This window comes from Ascaphus truei, chromosome 2 (assembly GCF_040206685.1).
Source record: "Ascaphus truei isolate aAscTru1 chromosome 2, aAscTru1.hap1, whole genome shotgun sequence".
Taxonomy (NCBI): domain Eukaryota; kingdom Metazoa; phylum Chordata; class Amphibia; order Anura; family Ascaphidae; genus Ascaphus; species Ascaphus truei.
In genome coordinates, this window is record NC_134484.1 from 213,885,181 (window position 1) to 213,901,918 (window position 16,738).

A 16,738-nucleotide genomic window follows, 5' to 3' on the forward strand; every position below is an offset into this window, starting at 1 on the left:
ACCGCGGTCCATCCAAGTCTCCCAGGAATTCCTGGAATGGGGTGCTGGACAAGGCATGAGGGAGATGTGTGTGGCCCGGGTTAGATGCTGAGGTAATCCTTTGCAGTGTCCTGAGGCACGTTTTTACGGCAGAGCTGGCTCCCACTGCAGTTACCAGGAGCCAGTGATCAGGAATTTCACCTGAGGATACGGCCGTCCCCATGCATTTGGGACCAACAGTTCCAGGGGACTCAAAGGAGACCCGGCAGGTAAGCCAGACTGAGTCATGACAGAGTTGTGACTTACCTTCCCCTTTAACTTTTTCCCTTCCCCCTGATTTAGAGGCTTAGGGCGGGTGGCCAGAATTAGGGACATAGGGCCTCATGCAGTAAGCGTCGATTATGTGAAATCGGCAATCTTACCGATTAGTCATGTTATTGGCGTTTTTTCCTCTCCGTATGCAGTAAGTGCCGAATACATTCAAAATCAACCCGAAAACAAATCCGCCCACTCTCACGATGATTAGCCGATCACACACAGGTGTATCGGCGTGCGTGGCGGGGTGCTGTTAGGTTGCCCAATCACAAATCTTGCTGAATCAGGCGAAACAAGCATGTTTTGGATTGCGCGCCATATTTAAAGGCAACGTGTACTGCTATTCATTCTCTGTGTTGTTGGGAGTGAGAGAGAGAGAGACGCACAGAGCTGGCTGTTTGAACATTTGCATATTGACTGAGAGACTTGTTGTGTATTGGGTGAGCTTTGTCCATTGTTGTTTTGTTTACATCTTTGTCTTGTTTTATATGTGGAAGTGTTTCGTGTGATTGCCTGTACATTTCTTGTCTGTTTTTTGTGAGTGCTGGAAGTATGCCCGCAAAGCGTGGGAAGAGTGATGCTGGTGGGAGTGGGAGTGCTACTCGTGCGAGTACGCGTCGGAGTGAACGTACTGTTCAGGGGAGTGATGTTGCTGAGAGTGAGAGTGGTGTTGCAGGGAGTGGGAGTGCTGGTGCTGCGAGTGGTGTTGCTGGGAGTGGGAGTGCTGTTGCTGGGAGTGGGAGTGCTGTTGCTGGGAGTGGGAGTGCTGTTGCTGGGAGTGGGAGTGCTGTTGCTGGGAGTGGGAGTGCTGGTGCTGGGAGTGGGAGTGCTGTTGCTGGGAGTGGGAGTGCTGGTGCTGGGAGTGCTGGTGCTAGGAGTGTGAGTGCTGGTGCTAGGAGTGTGAGTGCTGGTGCTAGGAGTGGGAGTGCTGGTGCTAGGAGTGGGAGTGCTGGTGCTGGGAGTGCTGCTGGTGGCGCAGTTGCTGATGGGGTGGATGGTGGTGGCGTGCTTGCTGGTGGGCAGCTTTTGGAGGCTCTTCCATTGGAAGAAGGAGAGTCCAGTCAGCACCAGCCAAGCTCTGACCCTAAACCTGCTCGGAAGAAACGTGTGGAGAAGCCACGTAATCCTCGCTTCAATGACCAGGAAAATACAGCTCTTGTCACTGGCATTCTGGAGCACTATGACAGTATATATGGACATTTACTAGGTAAGTGTACATTTACATTTATTATTCAAATACATGTGATCCTAGGTCATCTGAGTTTTGTTCATATGCAAATATGGCTTCACAATATCTTTCTATGTTAATTAGTCTGGAAACACAGCTTTTTATCATGCCTTACAAGGACAACTAAACACAGGCGGTCAATTTGCCATAACTGCATACAGTATGAATGCAACCTTGCTTACATGTATAGGTTTAGTAGTGAATGCTCATGTGCTTCACATATTACACATAAAACAGCATGTTTGCTATCTCTTGGAACAGCTAGCAGTGTAGGAAACTGGTGCTTATATTATTATTAATTTACCTCATATATTTGATATGTTTTTCAAGGGCGGACAAGTTCAGCAAGCAGAAAAGAAATGTGGGACACAATAGTCATTGGTGTCAATTCGTGTGGGAATCATGTGAGGGACAAGCGGAATTTTCACAAGAGATTTGATGATATTAGGTCCAAATTGAAAAAGAAAATACAACACCAACGCGTGCATGCTACTGGCACTGGAGGTGGGCCCACACCACAACGTCTCATATTAAGTCCATTGGAGGAGCTGCTTCGGGCAAAATTACTTCCCGTCGTCGTGGAAGGCTTACCTGGTGACCGTGATATAGGAATTTACCCCTCACAATTTCCACCAGGTGAGAAATATTACTGTACTAGGCGTGTCGTTGCTTACAGTTATTTTGCATAGTTACACTGCTTTTTATACTGTCTTCACAATATAAGCATACCTGCATCTATATATGTATATGTCTGATTCTGTATATATATATATATCTAAATAGACATATATGTTGTAGTCCTACTAAAAGCAGTAACTAATATAGCACGTGCCATTGCGTGCTCATTTACATGTGAATTCCCAAAATGCATTGCTGCAGTGGAAGCAATTGATGGTGGGCGAAGATGGGGAACAACAGGGTAGTACACATGTGTAACACATGTTAATGAGAAATTATTACTAGCTACAGGTACAGAACAGAAATATGTAGAATATTATTGTGTATTTATTTATTTTACTCCGACAAACATGACATTACTGCCTATTTTAAGCATGCATCAAATATATTGCATGCAACGGCCTACAAACATCACTTGCACTAACACATCTATAGTTGTTTATGAAAAGGTCCATTTTTGCTTTAAGTCATATACAGACAGCATAATGAGGCACACGTATCATATTTTATGTCATTGTTTTCATAACTTCAAAACTGCACACGACTATTTAGCTCATCTACCATTGTGTTAAAGCAGCTGCAATTAATATCTCATCACAGCATACACTTCAACAGAGGGGGTGGGGTTCAGCACACACACTAATTACAGCCTCATTTTAGGGGCAACTTAGTTCACACCATTTTCACCTGTTTCAAGTAATTGAAAGGTGTGGCTCATTAGGCTTTTTGGGGAAGGGAATACCGTTCTTACAACCTGACTAGCACAACTGAAGTTAATCACACTCATTTGAAACTTCACTTTAGCTACTAAATGCCCCAAAAACTCATTACTTATCAAACCGTACGTCACACATTAGTTCACTCATATCTATAGTTGAACTACTATCAACGACACATTATCACACACTGCATGTGTTGTCTTGTTTAGTCACAGCCACATTCATGTGTGCCACATCTTATATTAATGTACCACACATATCCTCTACCAAAAGCAACACTTTTTGCAATATGACCACCTTCATGATAACCATTGTGAATGGTCATCTCATGATAGTTATGTACATTATGATACTGATATCACTACACAACATATGATTTTTATGTACAAATTTAATGTATTTTTCCTCACGCATTACTGCAGAACCATAGTATGTTGTATGTTAGGGAACTCAAAACTTCTAAGTACATAGGCATGTACATTGTTATTACAACTATTTATGTTCACTTTCACACACACATTTTGGGTTAAGGAAATGATGCTGTTAGGTACTCATAAATACAGAACATAGAATAACTGTTTGTTCAATATTTACACATGTAAATGTAAAACTTATGTTATTGTTATATATAGTTGCCCCTGAAGGACATGTGTCACCTGAGACTGAACAAGTGTCTTCACCTGGGTCAGCCAGCTCAACACACCTAGAAGGTGAGTGTATCAGTTGGTGGCCATATAATATGTGCTCTTCTATATGTTATGTTGTCATGTTCATTATTTGTTTTGCACATCTTCTTTAAATAGGATTACTTAGTGTCAGTGAAAATGAAGTGTAAGGCAACTTGTATTGTGTTAGTGATGTTAACTATCATGTAGGAGTTGTGAGTTTACAGCAAGTTTTCATTCACTCATATTTCATTCTGAGTCCAAACATTATTCTTAAGTCAAGGTAGTTTTTAATGTGAGGTTATAAAACGTATGGAAACATGTTAGTTGTTACTTATGACACAGTACAATTACATAGTAACACAGCAGAGATTAACATGACATTTAATAATTTGTACATTTATTTGTAGAACATGATGAAGAGGATTATGATGATGATGATGATGACGCCACCGCCATACACACACAAATAGAAGCAAGTGACCATGAAGACATTCCAATTGAAACTGTTTTACCGGCAAATCGTCCAGCAAATACGACATACGATGCAATTGTAGCTTCTGAGGGAAAAATTGTGGAAGCAGAAAATCGTCGCCATTCTGACTTCATGACAGTGCTGGAAAGGATGATTGCACTGCAGGAAGAAACAGTTTCACAATTGGCACATCTCCACAGAGTCTTCATTGAAGTGCCTAAACAGTTGCAAAAAATCAACACCTCATTCGAAGCATTAGTTGTTCAGCAAACACAAGCTAATTACTGGAGAATGACTAATGTACCACAATTCAACACCTCCCAGCCAGGATCTGTTCATGCAGGTCAGTTTTCACCACATTCATCTGATATTCATTCACCAGGCCCAAATGTTACCGGTCAAGTAGCAGAGATTGCTGTGCAGGTTCCTGACGACATACTACCACTGCCATCTCTACAAAATCAGCAGCTGACACCTACAAAGGAGCCCACAAAAACAAAATACAAGCAGTTACTACTGACCAGTTTTTGGTCAAAAACAACAAAAGACACACATGAAACAGACCAACCATCACTTGTGCAGTGTCTACCAACTTGCTCACAGTCACTACCCAAAAGCCCTGTAGGTGAATCACTGCCCAAAAGCCCTGTAGGTGAATCACTGCCCAAAAGCCCTGTCGGTGAATCACTGGCCACAAGCCCTGTAGGTGAGTCACTGGCCACAAGCCCCGTAGGTGAACAGTCACTGCCCAAAAGCCCTGTAGGTGAGTCACTGCCCACAAGCCCTGCCCGTGAAGTGCCAGAGGCCACTCAAAGTGGCTCTGCTGTGCCTAAAGTTGGTGGCAAAAGAAAAAGGAATATTTAAGAGACAACAAGCAGGCCTGTTACTCGCTCGCAAAAGGAACAAAAAAAATAAATGTTATAATTCAGAAAATATGTCTTTGGCCTTGTTTTGTTGACTTCACATTATCTAATTACTATTGTATGTATGCTGAAGACTGTGTTGTTTCCAAACTTTCAAGTATGTTCTTGTACACGTGAAGTTTTGGAAATGTTTACACTCCTAATTAATGAATAGTGTTCTAAATATTTATGTTTTAATCGTCTGTTCAGTAATGGTCCACCAGGAGCCAGTTGCTAAGTTTAGAGAAGCTGCCATTGACTTTGCAGCAAAACATTGCATTTGGGTGTGTTAATTGATGTAATCATTGCATGTGCATATTATTTTCATGCAATTATAAAAGCACCTATTTAACTGCAAACATCTTTCTTGTACGTGTACAGCAGGATTTTGTGTTACATATTACTTACCTTTGCTGCCCATTGTAATGTTGTCCTTTAATCATTTATGTGTTCTTGTTTCAAGAACATCTCTGAATTGATACTAATATATATGTAGTATGTATTGATATATGCACACACACACACACACACACACACACAGACACACACTGTGTGTGTGTGTGTGTGTGTGTGTGTGTATATATAGTGCTATATAAACTGGTATAGATGTATTTACAAGAAACATACACTTCATGCTTCCTTGTGAAAACACAGTATTTTAATAATACAGGCCTAATGTTTGAGAAGTATACTAAGTGTGAGCCTCTAACATTATTGGGCGCAAACAAATGTTTATTACTTAATTCACTCATGTTTATCACCATTTAAATAGGTTTCATACAAGGCCTACTTACTGCCATCAATATGTTGTGTGTACTCCAGCAATATTTAAAAAAAAAAAAAAAAATATTACTTTTTATAGATATATATAATATATATATATAAAAAAAAAAAAAAATAATATTTTTTTATATATAATATATATATATATATACAGTACATATACACATACACATACACATACACACAATATACATATAGTACAATATACACTTTATATATATATATATATTTATGAGATAGATATATTTATATATATATATAGATACACACGTATTTAAACTCATGCAGACAGGGACTTAACCAGACTTTCAAATACACACAGAAATGTGGGAAAAAAACATTTCATTTTGCAGGTGTGTATATTTACTGATATGGCTGTCTAAGCACTATTTTCACACAGTGCTCATTGTTATTTTGCAAGAAAACTCAATGTTACTGAATGAAAAGTGTACTAATGTTTTCAAAAACGAGATAAAAAAAGGATACATGTTTGTCCCACATGCGGCTATCACTAACCACAAATGTTCAAGCAATTATAACTAGAAATCCAATTGGCGTTTGAAATAAGGAGTTACAGTTTATACTTTTGTTGACCTTGAAAAGGAAACACAGCAATTTGTTAGCCACTGAGCAGTTTCATTTTGATGAGCAAAGAACAGATACCTGCACACATCTTTTGTGCTACTCTGCAATGGCTGATGAATTGGTGACAATTATGAATCCGAATTTAGGTTATAAATACATGATTTCAGAAGCTATTTTATCAACTTGCGGACATCAAGCAAGCACACGCCAAATCTATGATTTGATTCGAGCAAAATATCCTTATTACCAAAACCGTCGGCATGCGCGCAATTTTAATTCATCAATAAGATTCACTTTATCAACAAATGACTTTTTTGAACGTGTGCAGGATAAGCTAGAACACAACTATGGTTTCTGGAAGATTGCCAAAGAAAAACATTTCACCGTGAAAGAAGGCACATATATTGTGGTTAAAGGCATATTTATTCCTAATGCCAATAGCAATGGATCCGCTACTACTGTTCCGTGTGAATCGGTAGCTGCTGCAATATCTGCACCCTCCATTCCTGAAACCCACATTGTACATGAACATAACTACTATGATTCTGTACCAAGCCTTTCAGCTGAAAATGCATTGGAATGGGTACCCGAAGAAATGAACCTACCTCCCGACCAATTGTTTGAAGAAAGCAGTGGCGATTCCTATGAGCGCTTCATGGAGGAGATGTGTTTCATACTGGATTCAGCGTTTGGGTCAAGCGTGGATGAAAATGCCTTGCATTTCTGGAGTGACCAGTTGCAGGCAGACGAAGAGTTAATTCTAGAAGAATGGTAAATATAACAATCGTTATGCGTTGACTCTGCGTTTACATTTTTTTTTTTTGTCTAACCACCATTTTCCCTTTCAATGCGTGGATACAGCGTAACATAGCAGACTGCATAACATGTAGCGATCACAAATAAATTGTTTCCGAATACAATATAGTAGAACCTGAAAGAGTAGTACACATTGCTGACGGAATAAATATACGTACTTTCCTATCACTTTAAACATATTAGCAAAATTTTACCATAACTCTAACACATACCTGTTTTGTTATCATGCTACATCTACAACATTTAAAAGCGGGTCCACCACGTATGACGTGGGACCCTTGTCATGGCCCAAGGCGTCCTTAAAAAGGATTACGGATGTAAGTCCCGCCCCCAAGCGACGTGCGCGCCTCAAAGCCTATTGGCTGTCATGTTTTGTTATAGTAACGGTAACTGCAGTGTGTCATACAGTGGGGGCGTCAACTGGGCGTTAGCCGAATGTTAATTGAGTGGGAGGAGTGTTAGCGTGCGTTTCACGCTGGTTTAACATGACGTCACACGTATTGCATTTGCGCATTGTGTTATCGGCCGTCCTTTCTGTCCAAACACGTCTGTTTAAAAAGAATACAGATGTACTCGTTTAGAACGAATGTAGTTTCGTATTCATTGTATTTGAAATAAAGATTGTATGTTTAATCATATTTTCAACCTGTATTGAACGCACAACGTACGCTTTGTTTTGCGCATGCGCAAACAGTTAGTGCAGCCAAGCCTGAAGTGCGTGCGCACACTAAGATGTGCGCGCACATTTTTCAGTATACAGGCAACGTTCACATCATATACATAGTTATGCCTGCTACAAATTTAAGGAAACATTACATACTGATGTACACTTGTACTTCTAAAATATAAGTGAGTGACGTGTGTATGTACACAATCATATAGAGCTGTGTAACGCGTTGTCACGGATACATATATAGTAAGGTGCCATCTTTGACCATCATGTGTTTGCTGTATTTCAGAGATGTCGGGGAAGATACAATCGGATCAATGTATGATTTCAGAAGAGTCTACCTTTATATGAGATGATTGTGAGGAGGAGCCACCGACTACTATACTACATATGGAACTAATTTTATATTGCTTGCAGCGCTTATTAACAAACAATTAAAAATGTGATACACTTATGCCTATATTGCATAAGCACTTAATTAACATAATGATGTTGCAAAATAGTGCCTCATGAATTTTTATTGAGTGTTCTTTAATGACTACTATCATTTTATGGCATGGTGTGTTTTATATATAACAACCATTCCCACTCTGCTAACACATTTGTGTATTCTATTGTGTAATGGAACGTATGACTGTCGAAACTATGTAACAATAATAATAAGAATAATAATAATAATAATAATATGAGCATGTTCATGTATAGCGCTGCTAGTTGTACACAGCGCTTTACAGACACATTTTTCAGGCTCAGGTCCCTGGCCCGTGGAACTTACAATTTATTTTTGGCCGCCTGAGGCACAGGGAGATAAAGTGATTTGGCCAAGATCACAAGGAGCCGACACCGGGAATTGAACCAGACTCCCCTGCTTCAAACTCTCAGTGCCAGTGTGTGTCTTTACTCACTGAGCCACTCCTTCTCCCAATGTAAAGGACACTTACAACCAACTAGCCCTTTATTGTTAAAAATCTCTTGTTACATGGGTATGTTGATAAAATGGTTTGGGACTGTAGCAATTAATGTTATTGGCCAGATGTTGTGGTCCCCTACAATGCATGATGTTCTGAATATGACATCAACATCATGTAATGAAGTACGTTTCTGTGTATATTTCATTAACCTAACTAACTATAGTTTACTGTGTTTATTAAACTTTCTAAAAATACATCGTATAGTCAATATGATGATATAAGCTACCATAATAAAGCTGGTGTTATCATTTGTCGGTGTTATACATGGATCCTACACAAATTGATTCAGACACAAACAGTTGTCTTAAAAAGTGTGTCTATGCTAATGTGCACGTGATTGACGTTACAATTGTGAGAATACTTGATAATTATCATCATGATAATGATGAAGTGACGTGAATTATATAGCAAAAATATTACCAACATTGTCATATAGGTAAATTAGAAATGCTAAATGACAGTAACATTTGCAACAAAATAGTGTTTTCTGTTCACAGTTTTACACTTGGTACATGTAGGACACATCCACACACGTGTGACTTATACATACACATGTCACAAATTTAAATTCATGTTGACTATTAATTCCTAGCATTAAAAAACACCTACATTGCTAAATATAAGATGTAGTACGCATTGTTGTGATTACAGGCATTCATGCATGGAGTGTTATGATCAGTCAATTTCATCCGTGATGAATGAGCTCCCGTAAGTAAACAAATAAGTACAGTTATCCCCTTTTCTCCAAACAGCTCTATATTACATTAATGGAATTTATAAGGAAACATACATAAAATGTGATAAAATGAGTAATCATTTTCGAATACAATGCACATGAAAGCTCAAGAGTAGCTAAATGCATATACATGATACAGAAAGTACATGTATGTTACATTTGTCTTTAAAACAATATGTTGTGTTTTTACTTCAAATAATTATAGGAAGATTGAGGTAGGCACATCTTATGAGAGATGTCAGCAAATATACATACCATGATCAGTCATACTGGAGATATACCTATAATGCAAAGGAACAATATATAAATTGCAAACATTGACATGCCATCTTCAGTACCGTAAACAACACAGCAAAGTGTGTATTTGGTGTTAAATGTGCAACACCATGTATATTTAATCACATTCAAAATGTAAATGAGCCTGGTGTACACATCATATGGATGTACATGTTACACTGCACCAATAACATTGTATGTAAGCATACTAGAAGCATGAATGAGTATGGGCATAATATGTGTATTGTGTTAGCATAAGGAACAACACAATGCTAAAATATTAGTGCTTTGTTACCCCAGTTGTATTCACATACACACAACTAAAGTACAATTGAAGAGGGATTATATAACCTGTGCAACAATAACATACCGGTGCCACATCCCTTTGTGCACACAGCAGAGAAAAGAAAGGTGTGCAACCCATATTCATCTGTGTCCTAACAGAAGGTTATATAAAAAAACATTATTGTTAAGATAACATAATGTAAGTATAAAAGTAGAACTTGGAACATATCTGTTTTTACTTACAAGAAAAAAATGAATTGATGAGATTCTGGCGTGTCTGGCCACCACTGGCTGTTTGTTCATTTTCAGCAGCTACATGGGTGGGATGCTCGTCTACCAAAGGCTCAGCTAGGTCTGATTGTACATTGTGCCTGAGTGCAACATTGTGCAAAATGCAACAGGCAAGGATAATATCAGAGACTTTTTGAGGCTTGTATAGAAGAGCCCCACCAGTTCTGTCCAGACACCTAAATCTGGTCTTGAGTAGGCCAAATGTCCTCTCTATAACAGATCTTGTAGATATATGGGCTGCATTGTACCTCTCCTCTGCTTCAGTTTGAGGGTTTAGCACCGGAGTCAAGAGCCACGGCCTAATTCCGTATCCTGAGTCACCTATAATGAATGGAGCACACATAAGCTGACATTAGTGATCAAATGGTACAATGCCAACATTCCTAAATAAAAATGTGTTTTGTGTTATAACATGTAAATGTGTACTCACCCAGCAGCCAACCATATTCAAAATGTCCCTCTTCGAACGCATGGAAGACTGAAGAGTTCCTCAGGATAGAGGAATCGTGACTGGAACCAGGGAATTTGGGTACCACATGCATTATCCTCATCGTCGCATCACATACCACCTGTACATTGAGTGAATGGTAGTGCTTCCGATTGCGGTACACATGCTCACTCTGACTAGGTGCAATCAAAGCAACATGTGTGCAATCGATTGCACCCAGCACACATGGTATCCCTGCTATATTATAAAAGCCAGTCCTGACTTCCAGCCACTCTGTCGCCTCTGTAGGAAAATGAATATAATTCCTAGCGCGTTTATTGAGTGCATAGAGAAACTGGGTCAAGGCCCGCGAGAATGTAGATTGCGAGACCCCGCCCACTATGCCCACAGTTGTCTGGTATGACGCGGAAGCAAGATAATGTAATGAGCACAGCATTTTAACAAGCCCAGGGACTGCACGACCTCTGGCTGTGAAAAAATCTAAATCTCCCCTTATCTCCTGATAAAGAGCTAAGATTGCTGCTGAACTCAAACGATAGCGACTTACAATCTCCTCCTCACTCATCCCATCTAACAGGGTTCTCTCCCTGTACAGACGCGGACGAGGCACAACTTGTCTCCTCTGTCTTCTCCTCTGATCTCCTGTCCCTCTCCCTGTCCCTCGGCCTGTCCCTCTCCCTGTCCCTGTCGTATCCACGTCACTGTCCCTGTCACTGTCCCTCGGTGTGTCCCTCCCTTGCCCTATATGATTGTCTTCATCATCAAGCATGTCATAGAAAAGAATGTTCCTCCGTCTCCTAAACAATCTCAACATTTTGAAATGAGTAGCTGTGAATGAGCAGGTAATGGGCGTCCTTTAAATAGGTATAATGATGTCAGGTGACATAGTAAAATGCAAGGTTTTACATGAACATAATAAAGTACTTGTGTGGCAAGCTGTGTGCAGTTGTTGTGTGTATTCTGCAGGGAATGATGATATTTGCCAATGATGTGACGTGATGCTTTGTAGAAACATTGCTTGCAAATAAATAGTTGCATGTGCAATGCATGTAAAACTTGTGAACGCAAGAGTCAGTCATGTAATGAGACAAAAAGGCTGAGATTGATGTGGGAAAAGTTTTGTGTAACATGTGTAATTAGCCATGTTATTGTGACATGTTGCCAACAATGAATAGTCGTGTGCATATGCATGCATTTGTGTAATGAGGATAGTTGCTATAGAATGAGTTTACAAGGTGTCCCAATGATGAATTACTGTACATGTGCGTATAAGTTAGGTTGAAGTGCTTGTAATGCAACGGTTATAATGTAAATATGCAATGTGATTGCGCGTCCAATAAGTGACGTCATGAAAATAGGGAGGACCAAACGTAGATGTAAACATGAGAATTTAGATGTACATGAACGTTTAAAGATGCGTGACACATTACAAGCATTGTGTAATGTAAAGGAACATGAATATACGGTGTATGTGTGACATGTGTGACATGTGTAACATCATGTAAACAATTGTCGATCAATTCAGTAAAATGTGTGCTATGATGTGAGGTTCTCCTTTAAGAGTTGAGTATAGTATTTTCCCTTGCCACATCATCACATGATGAGTAATGTGACCCGCAAATGCTGCAAACATGTAAAAGTATAATGTTATGCAAATAATACACGTCAGCCGTGACACAATGCAGGGAATGCCCCCCACACTGTAATGCAAATGACGTTTGTATTGTGAGCAATGAAACGTAAACAGTACTATACTGTTATACGTCCCCGCTCCATTGACTCCATTGATGTACAGAAGATTTTTTTTTTCTAAGTGCCGTTCCGGCAGCCTTAGCGATCGTTCTCCCGTCCAAACTGCCAACTTTAGTTGGCGGGAGAAATCGGCCATAACATCTCAATTTCGTAGTGCCGATCAGCCCCGATAAGCTGATTTTTTTGTTGAATCCAGCCGATTTAAAAAAGTGGCGATCAGTGGCGAAAACAGGCTTATCGGCAGCCGACTGGCCATAACAAAATAATCGGCTCCGAAACCTGGCGAAATCAAGCACTTATCGGCGCTTACTGAATCTCAAACCCAATTTTGGCTATAAAATGGTGATAATTCCCTTATCAACGCTTACTGCATGAGGCCCATAGTTTAGGGATGCGGTGATTGCTGATCCCAGCTTGGAGAGTGTGGTGGTGAAGGGGTTTGTTAGGGTCTTATAGTGTCAGCTCTGGGACCCTGATGGCATAAATGTATTACTGCAACTGTATACTAATTTTGCGGCATTAAAGAATTATGTGATTTTTTTCCTTTCTGGGGATGCTGGGATCGGGAGATTTCTAGGCTGTAAGTTTCAGGGTGGGTTTGGCTGAGAAAGTCTTTGCAGAATGTGTCTATGTAGCGGGGTTCCGGGTTTTGGGATACCCCAAAAGTTGTATACGGAGATTGAGTGATATCCTCGGATACAGCTACAGTTTACTCCGCCAACCACGTACCCTGAAAACGCTCTTACGACTCACCGCCAGAGTCCCTGCTGCAGCATCTTCCAGACAAGGTAAATGTGTATGAAGGGGTTAAAAGATATCTGCAGGTATACACGGAGTCCTTAGTATAGCGAGGTGCTCCTCAGTAGAGCAGAGGTACCCACATACTGTACATGCCCAGGTATCCTGAGCCTAGATCAGGGGTTCAGGAAGGTGCTCACGCTAAGTTTATGAAGCTGAGCAGATTTGCAGTGTTTTAAAAATTTAAAAGTATTTTTCTAATGTGTGCCAAGAAGGAGGCTCGTGAATGTGGGGAATATTTACACTCACTCCATGACTGACACCAGAATAAGAACTCAACTTTTTGCACGGAGCAGACAGGACACCACATCTTTTATTAAACGGGAATAGTTTAATATGTATAGATATTGCTGACCTGTATATGAGCTGAGGGCTTTCTAAGTCATGGATTCTGGAAGGCACATATGGTTACCAGGCTTGGCTCCACTGTGTCTGTCCAGGGGCCATACTTCAAAGGGCTCAGAGATGCCTAGGTGTTAGGCCAGATGGGCCCTGCCATTATTCTAGAGCACCATATCCTGGCCTGACAGGGAATCCTAACACCGTTTGCTATAAAGCCAGCCGCTGTGGAGAATCACACCATGGGGGGACGAAGGGGTAGAGGGAGATACTTCACCTGCCTGGGGGAAAAGGCTCAGGGGTGGGAAACCCTGTATGATTGTCTTAGATTGGTTGCTAGGCAAATTGCTAAGGTTTTTTGATTGGGCTGCAGGTTTTCTGGGAAGAAATACAGGATGTTTTAAAAGCTCTGACATGGCTAAGATTTGGCAGTTCTCCAGTTCTCCAAGTTTTCCAAGTTTTTCCCAGAACTCTCTCTGCTGTTGTTTTTCTTTTGTGTTCCAATGTGGTTATTTTTGTGCCATGTTATTACAGAAGTGCAGTTTGCCATAAGGGAAAGAATGGGTCAGACGCCGAAGGACGCCTTGCTGTGATTGCAAAGAAAGGCTGCAGAACTTTTTAAACCGGAAAGTCCCCATTTTAGCACTGGATTGTTTTAAAGACTTTATTTCAATCAGGGAAGTCAGTTTGTCAACCACAGATCCCTAGTAAGTGTATCTTTTTCTGTCTATTGTAATTCAATGTGTGCTTGCCTGTTTCTATGGAATAAATTACAATTTATCTTACTTATTGGCTTTGCTCAATGATAAGATCCTGGTATAAAGGTATATTTGCCTGATCTCCTGTGACAAAGAGCATGAGGCTCCGAGCATCCGAGTCCACCTCGGACAGTGGGTCTGATCGGTACTTATGGCACCGTAGGCCCTTATATAGATAGCCGGGTTACAGGGTACTGAGAGAGTATAGGCAACAGTTGTTACAGGTAGCCCACTCCATACCACTAGCGGGGTCACTCGGATAAGAGCTGTTGCAGCGTTACTACTGGCCGGGGGCACCTGGGGCTGTGGCAGATTTTTGCCACTCTGTGATGCCTACCAGCAAGTGGGTAAGGCGGGTGATCGTGTGAGGGCACCCCTGAATCCACTACCGGTAATTGGGGAACCTTTCCAGAGGGTAGCTATTGACATAGTGGGACCCCTCATGATCCCCAGTTGGTCGGGCAAGCGCTACATTCTCACGGTGGTAGGTTTTGCTACCAGGTACCATGAGGCTGTGGCACTTTCCACGATAGATGCTAGGGATGTAGCAAAAGCATTGTTAGTCATTTTCACTAGAGTAGGTTCCCCTAGTGAGATTCTAACTGATCAAAGTTCGCAATTCATGAGTGAATTGATGCAGTGTCTCTGGATGCATGCAGGGTGAAACACAAGCGCTCGACCCCTTACCACCCCCAGACAAACGGTCTAAGTGAGAGGTTTAATGGTACCCTGTAGCAGATGCTTCAAGCTTTTATAGAATCTGAAGGAAAAGTTTGTGAGATTCAATTGTAGCATTTGCTGTTTGCATACCGAGAGGTGCCGCAATAATCTACTAGCTTCTCTCCCTTCAAGCTGCTATATGGTCACAGGGTACGGGGACCTCTTGAATTACTGTCGCGGCCGAGTTTATTCTTACCTTTGCCCGGTCTCGGCCGCGACAGTAACCGGGCGCGCGCCGAGATGTGCTGGGCGCGCGCCGGAGCCTCGGAGAATCGGTCCTCCGATCAGGGCTTCCCCCTCCCCTCTCCAGGTCCGCCGGGTCCCCCGGTGCCCCCCACCGCAATCCCCCACATCGCGGGACACCAGGGCTCCCTCAGGGAGCCCTGGGCACGCGCGCCATGCGCGCACGCTCCCGATGAAGCGTGACCGCGCATCGATGACGCGCGGCACGCCGAGGGAAATAAACGAGCAAGCCGGGACACCTCCCGGCTTGCGGCACTAGCCAGCTAAGAATAAAGTGTGCCGCCAGTGTATTCCGGGAGGGATGGGAAGGGGAGACTACCAATACTGTTGCATCTGTGCTACAGTATGTGGTAGATCTCAGGGAACAGTTGGAAATGCTTATGGGGTTGGCACAGGCTAATCTCAGGGAGGCTCAGACCAAGCAGAAATCTTGGTGTGATTAAAAACCCCGTAGCATATTATTCATTCCAGGACAGCAGGTACTTGTTCAGAAGCCCACTAGGCAGAATAAATGAATGGCTGCCTGGTCTGTACCGTACACAGTTCTCAGGAAGATGAATGAGTGCAACTATGTTGTACAGTTAGATGGAGAGGCAGGTAGAAATTGGACTTATCATATTAATATGCTTAAGGAACATTTTCAACAGTGTGTCATCAGTGCTGGCTATATGTAGCCCACCAATGGGGGACCCGGTGAGCAATGCTCTTCATGACCTCCTAGAGGTATCTAGGCAGGGGGACACCATAGAGCAGGTTGAGATAGGGTCCCATCTGTGTGTACAGGAGAGCGCTCAGGTAAAGGCTATGTTAGAGCAGCATAGGGTTCTGTTCACGGACAAGCCGGGGTAGTGCTGTAGTGCCGACGGTTATTCTAACACAAACAGTGGCAATCACCAAAAAGACCCAGGTACATGCTGGGTACATGCTGGGTCGTGTTTAAGGCAAGTTTAAGGCATTTCTGCATTGACTAATTGCCCATCAGATTAACAGCGGGGGTCCCTGGCAGTTCCATTCAAACTGAATGGGACTGCCAGGGACCCCTGCTGTGTTAATCTGATGGGTCATTAGTCTATGCAAAAAAGTGATCCAGAATGACCACCAAAAGAGATCCCAATATGTTGCACACTGCTCAATTATAACAACGTCCAAAGGAACAAATCCCAAACCATATAGGGAACCAGGAGGTTAAAAACACAAAACAAAAAATTATTTATTATTCTATTTTAACACTTCTAAATAAAGACACTAATTTCTTTTGTATATTTTTTGTTTTATATAAAAACAACTAAAAATGGATAGCGCTGGT

At 41.5% G+C, this 16,738-nt stretch overlaps 1 protein-coding gene across 1 annotated transcript; it reads left to right on the top strand.

Annotated features, from left to right (window-relative positions):
• The first annotated feature begins 200 nt into the window (after positions 1-200).
• LOC142488187 (uncharacterized) lies at positions 201-14,304 on the top strand. Its single transcript, XM_075588560.1, has 5 exons — positions 201-248; positions 1,987-2,158; positions 3,552-3,629; positions 3,995-4,765; positions 14,246-14,304. Exons 1-5 carry the CDS (start codon positions 201-203, stop codon positions 14,302-14,304), a joined length of 1,128 nt encoding a protein of 375 aa, XP_075444675.1.
• Positions 14,305-16,738: the final 2,434 nt, after the last annotated feature.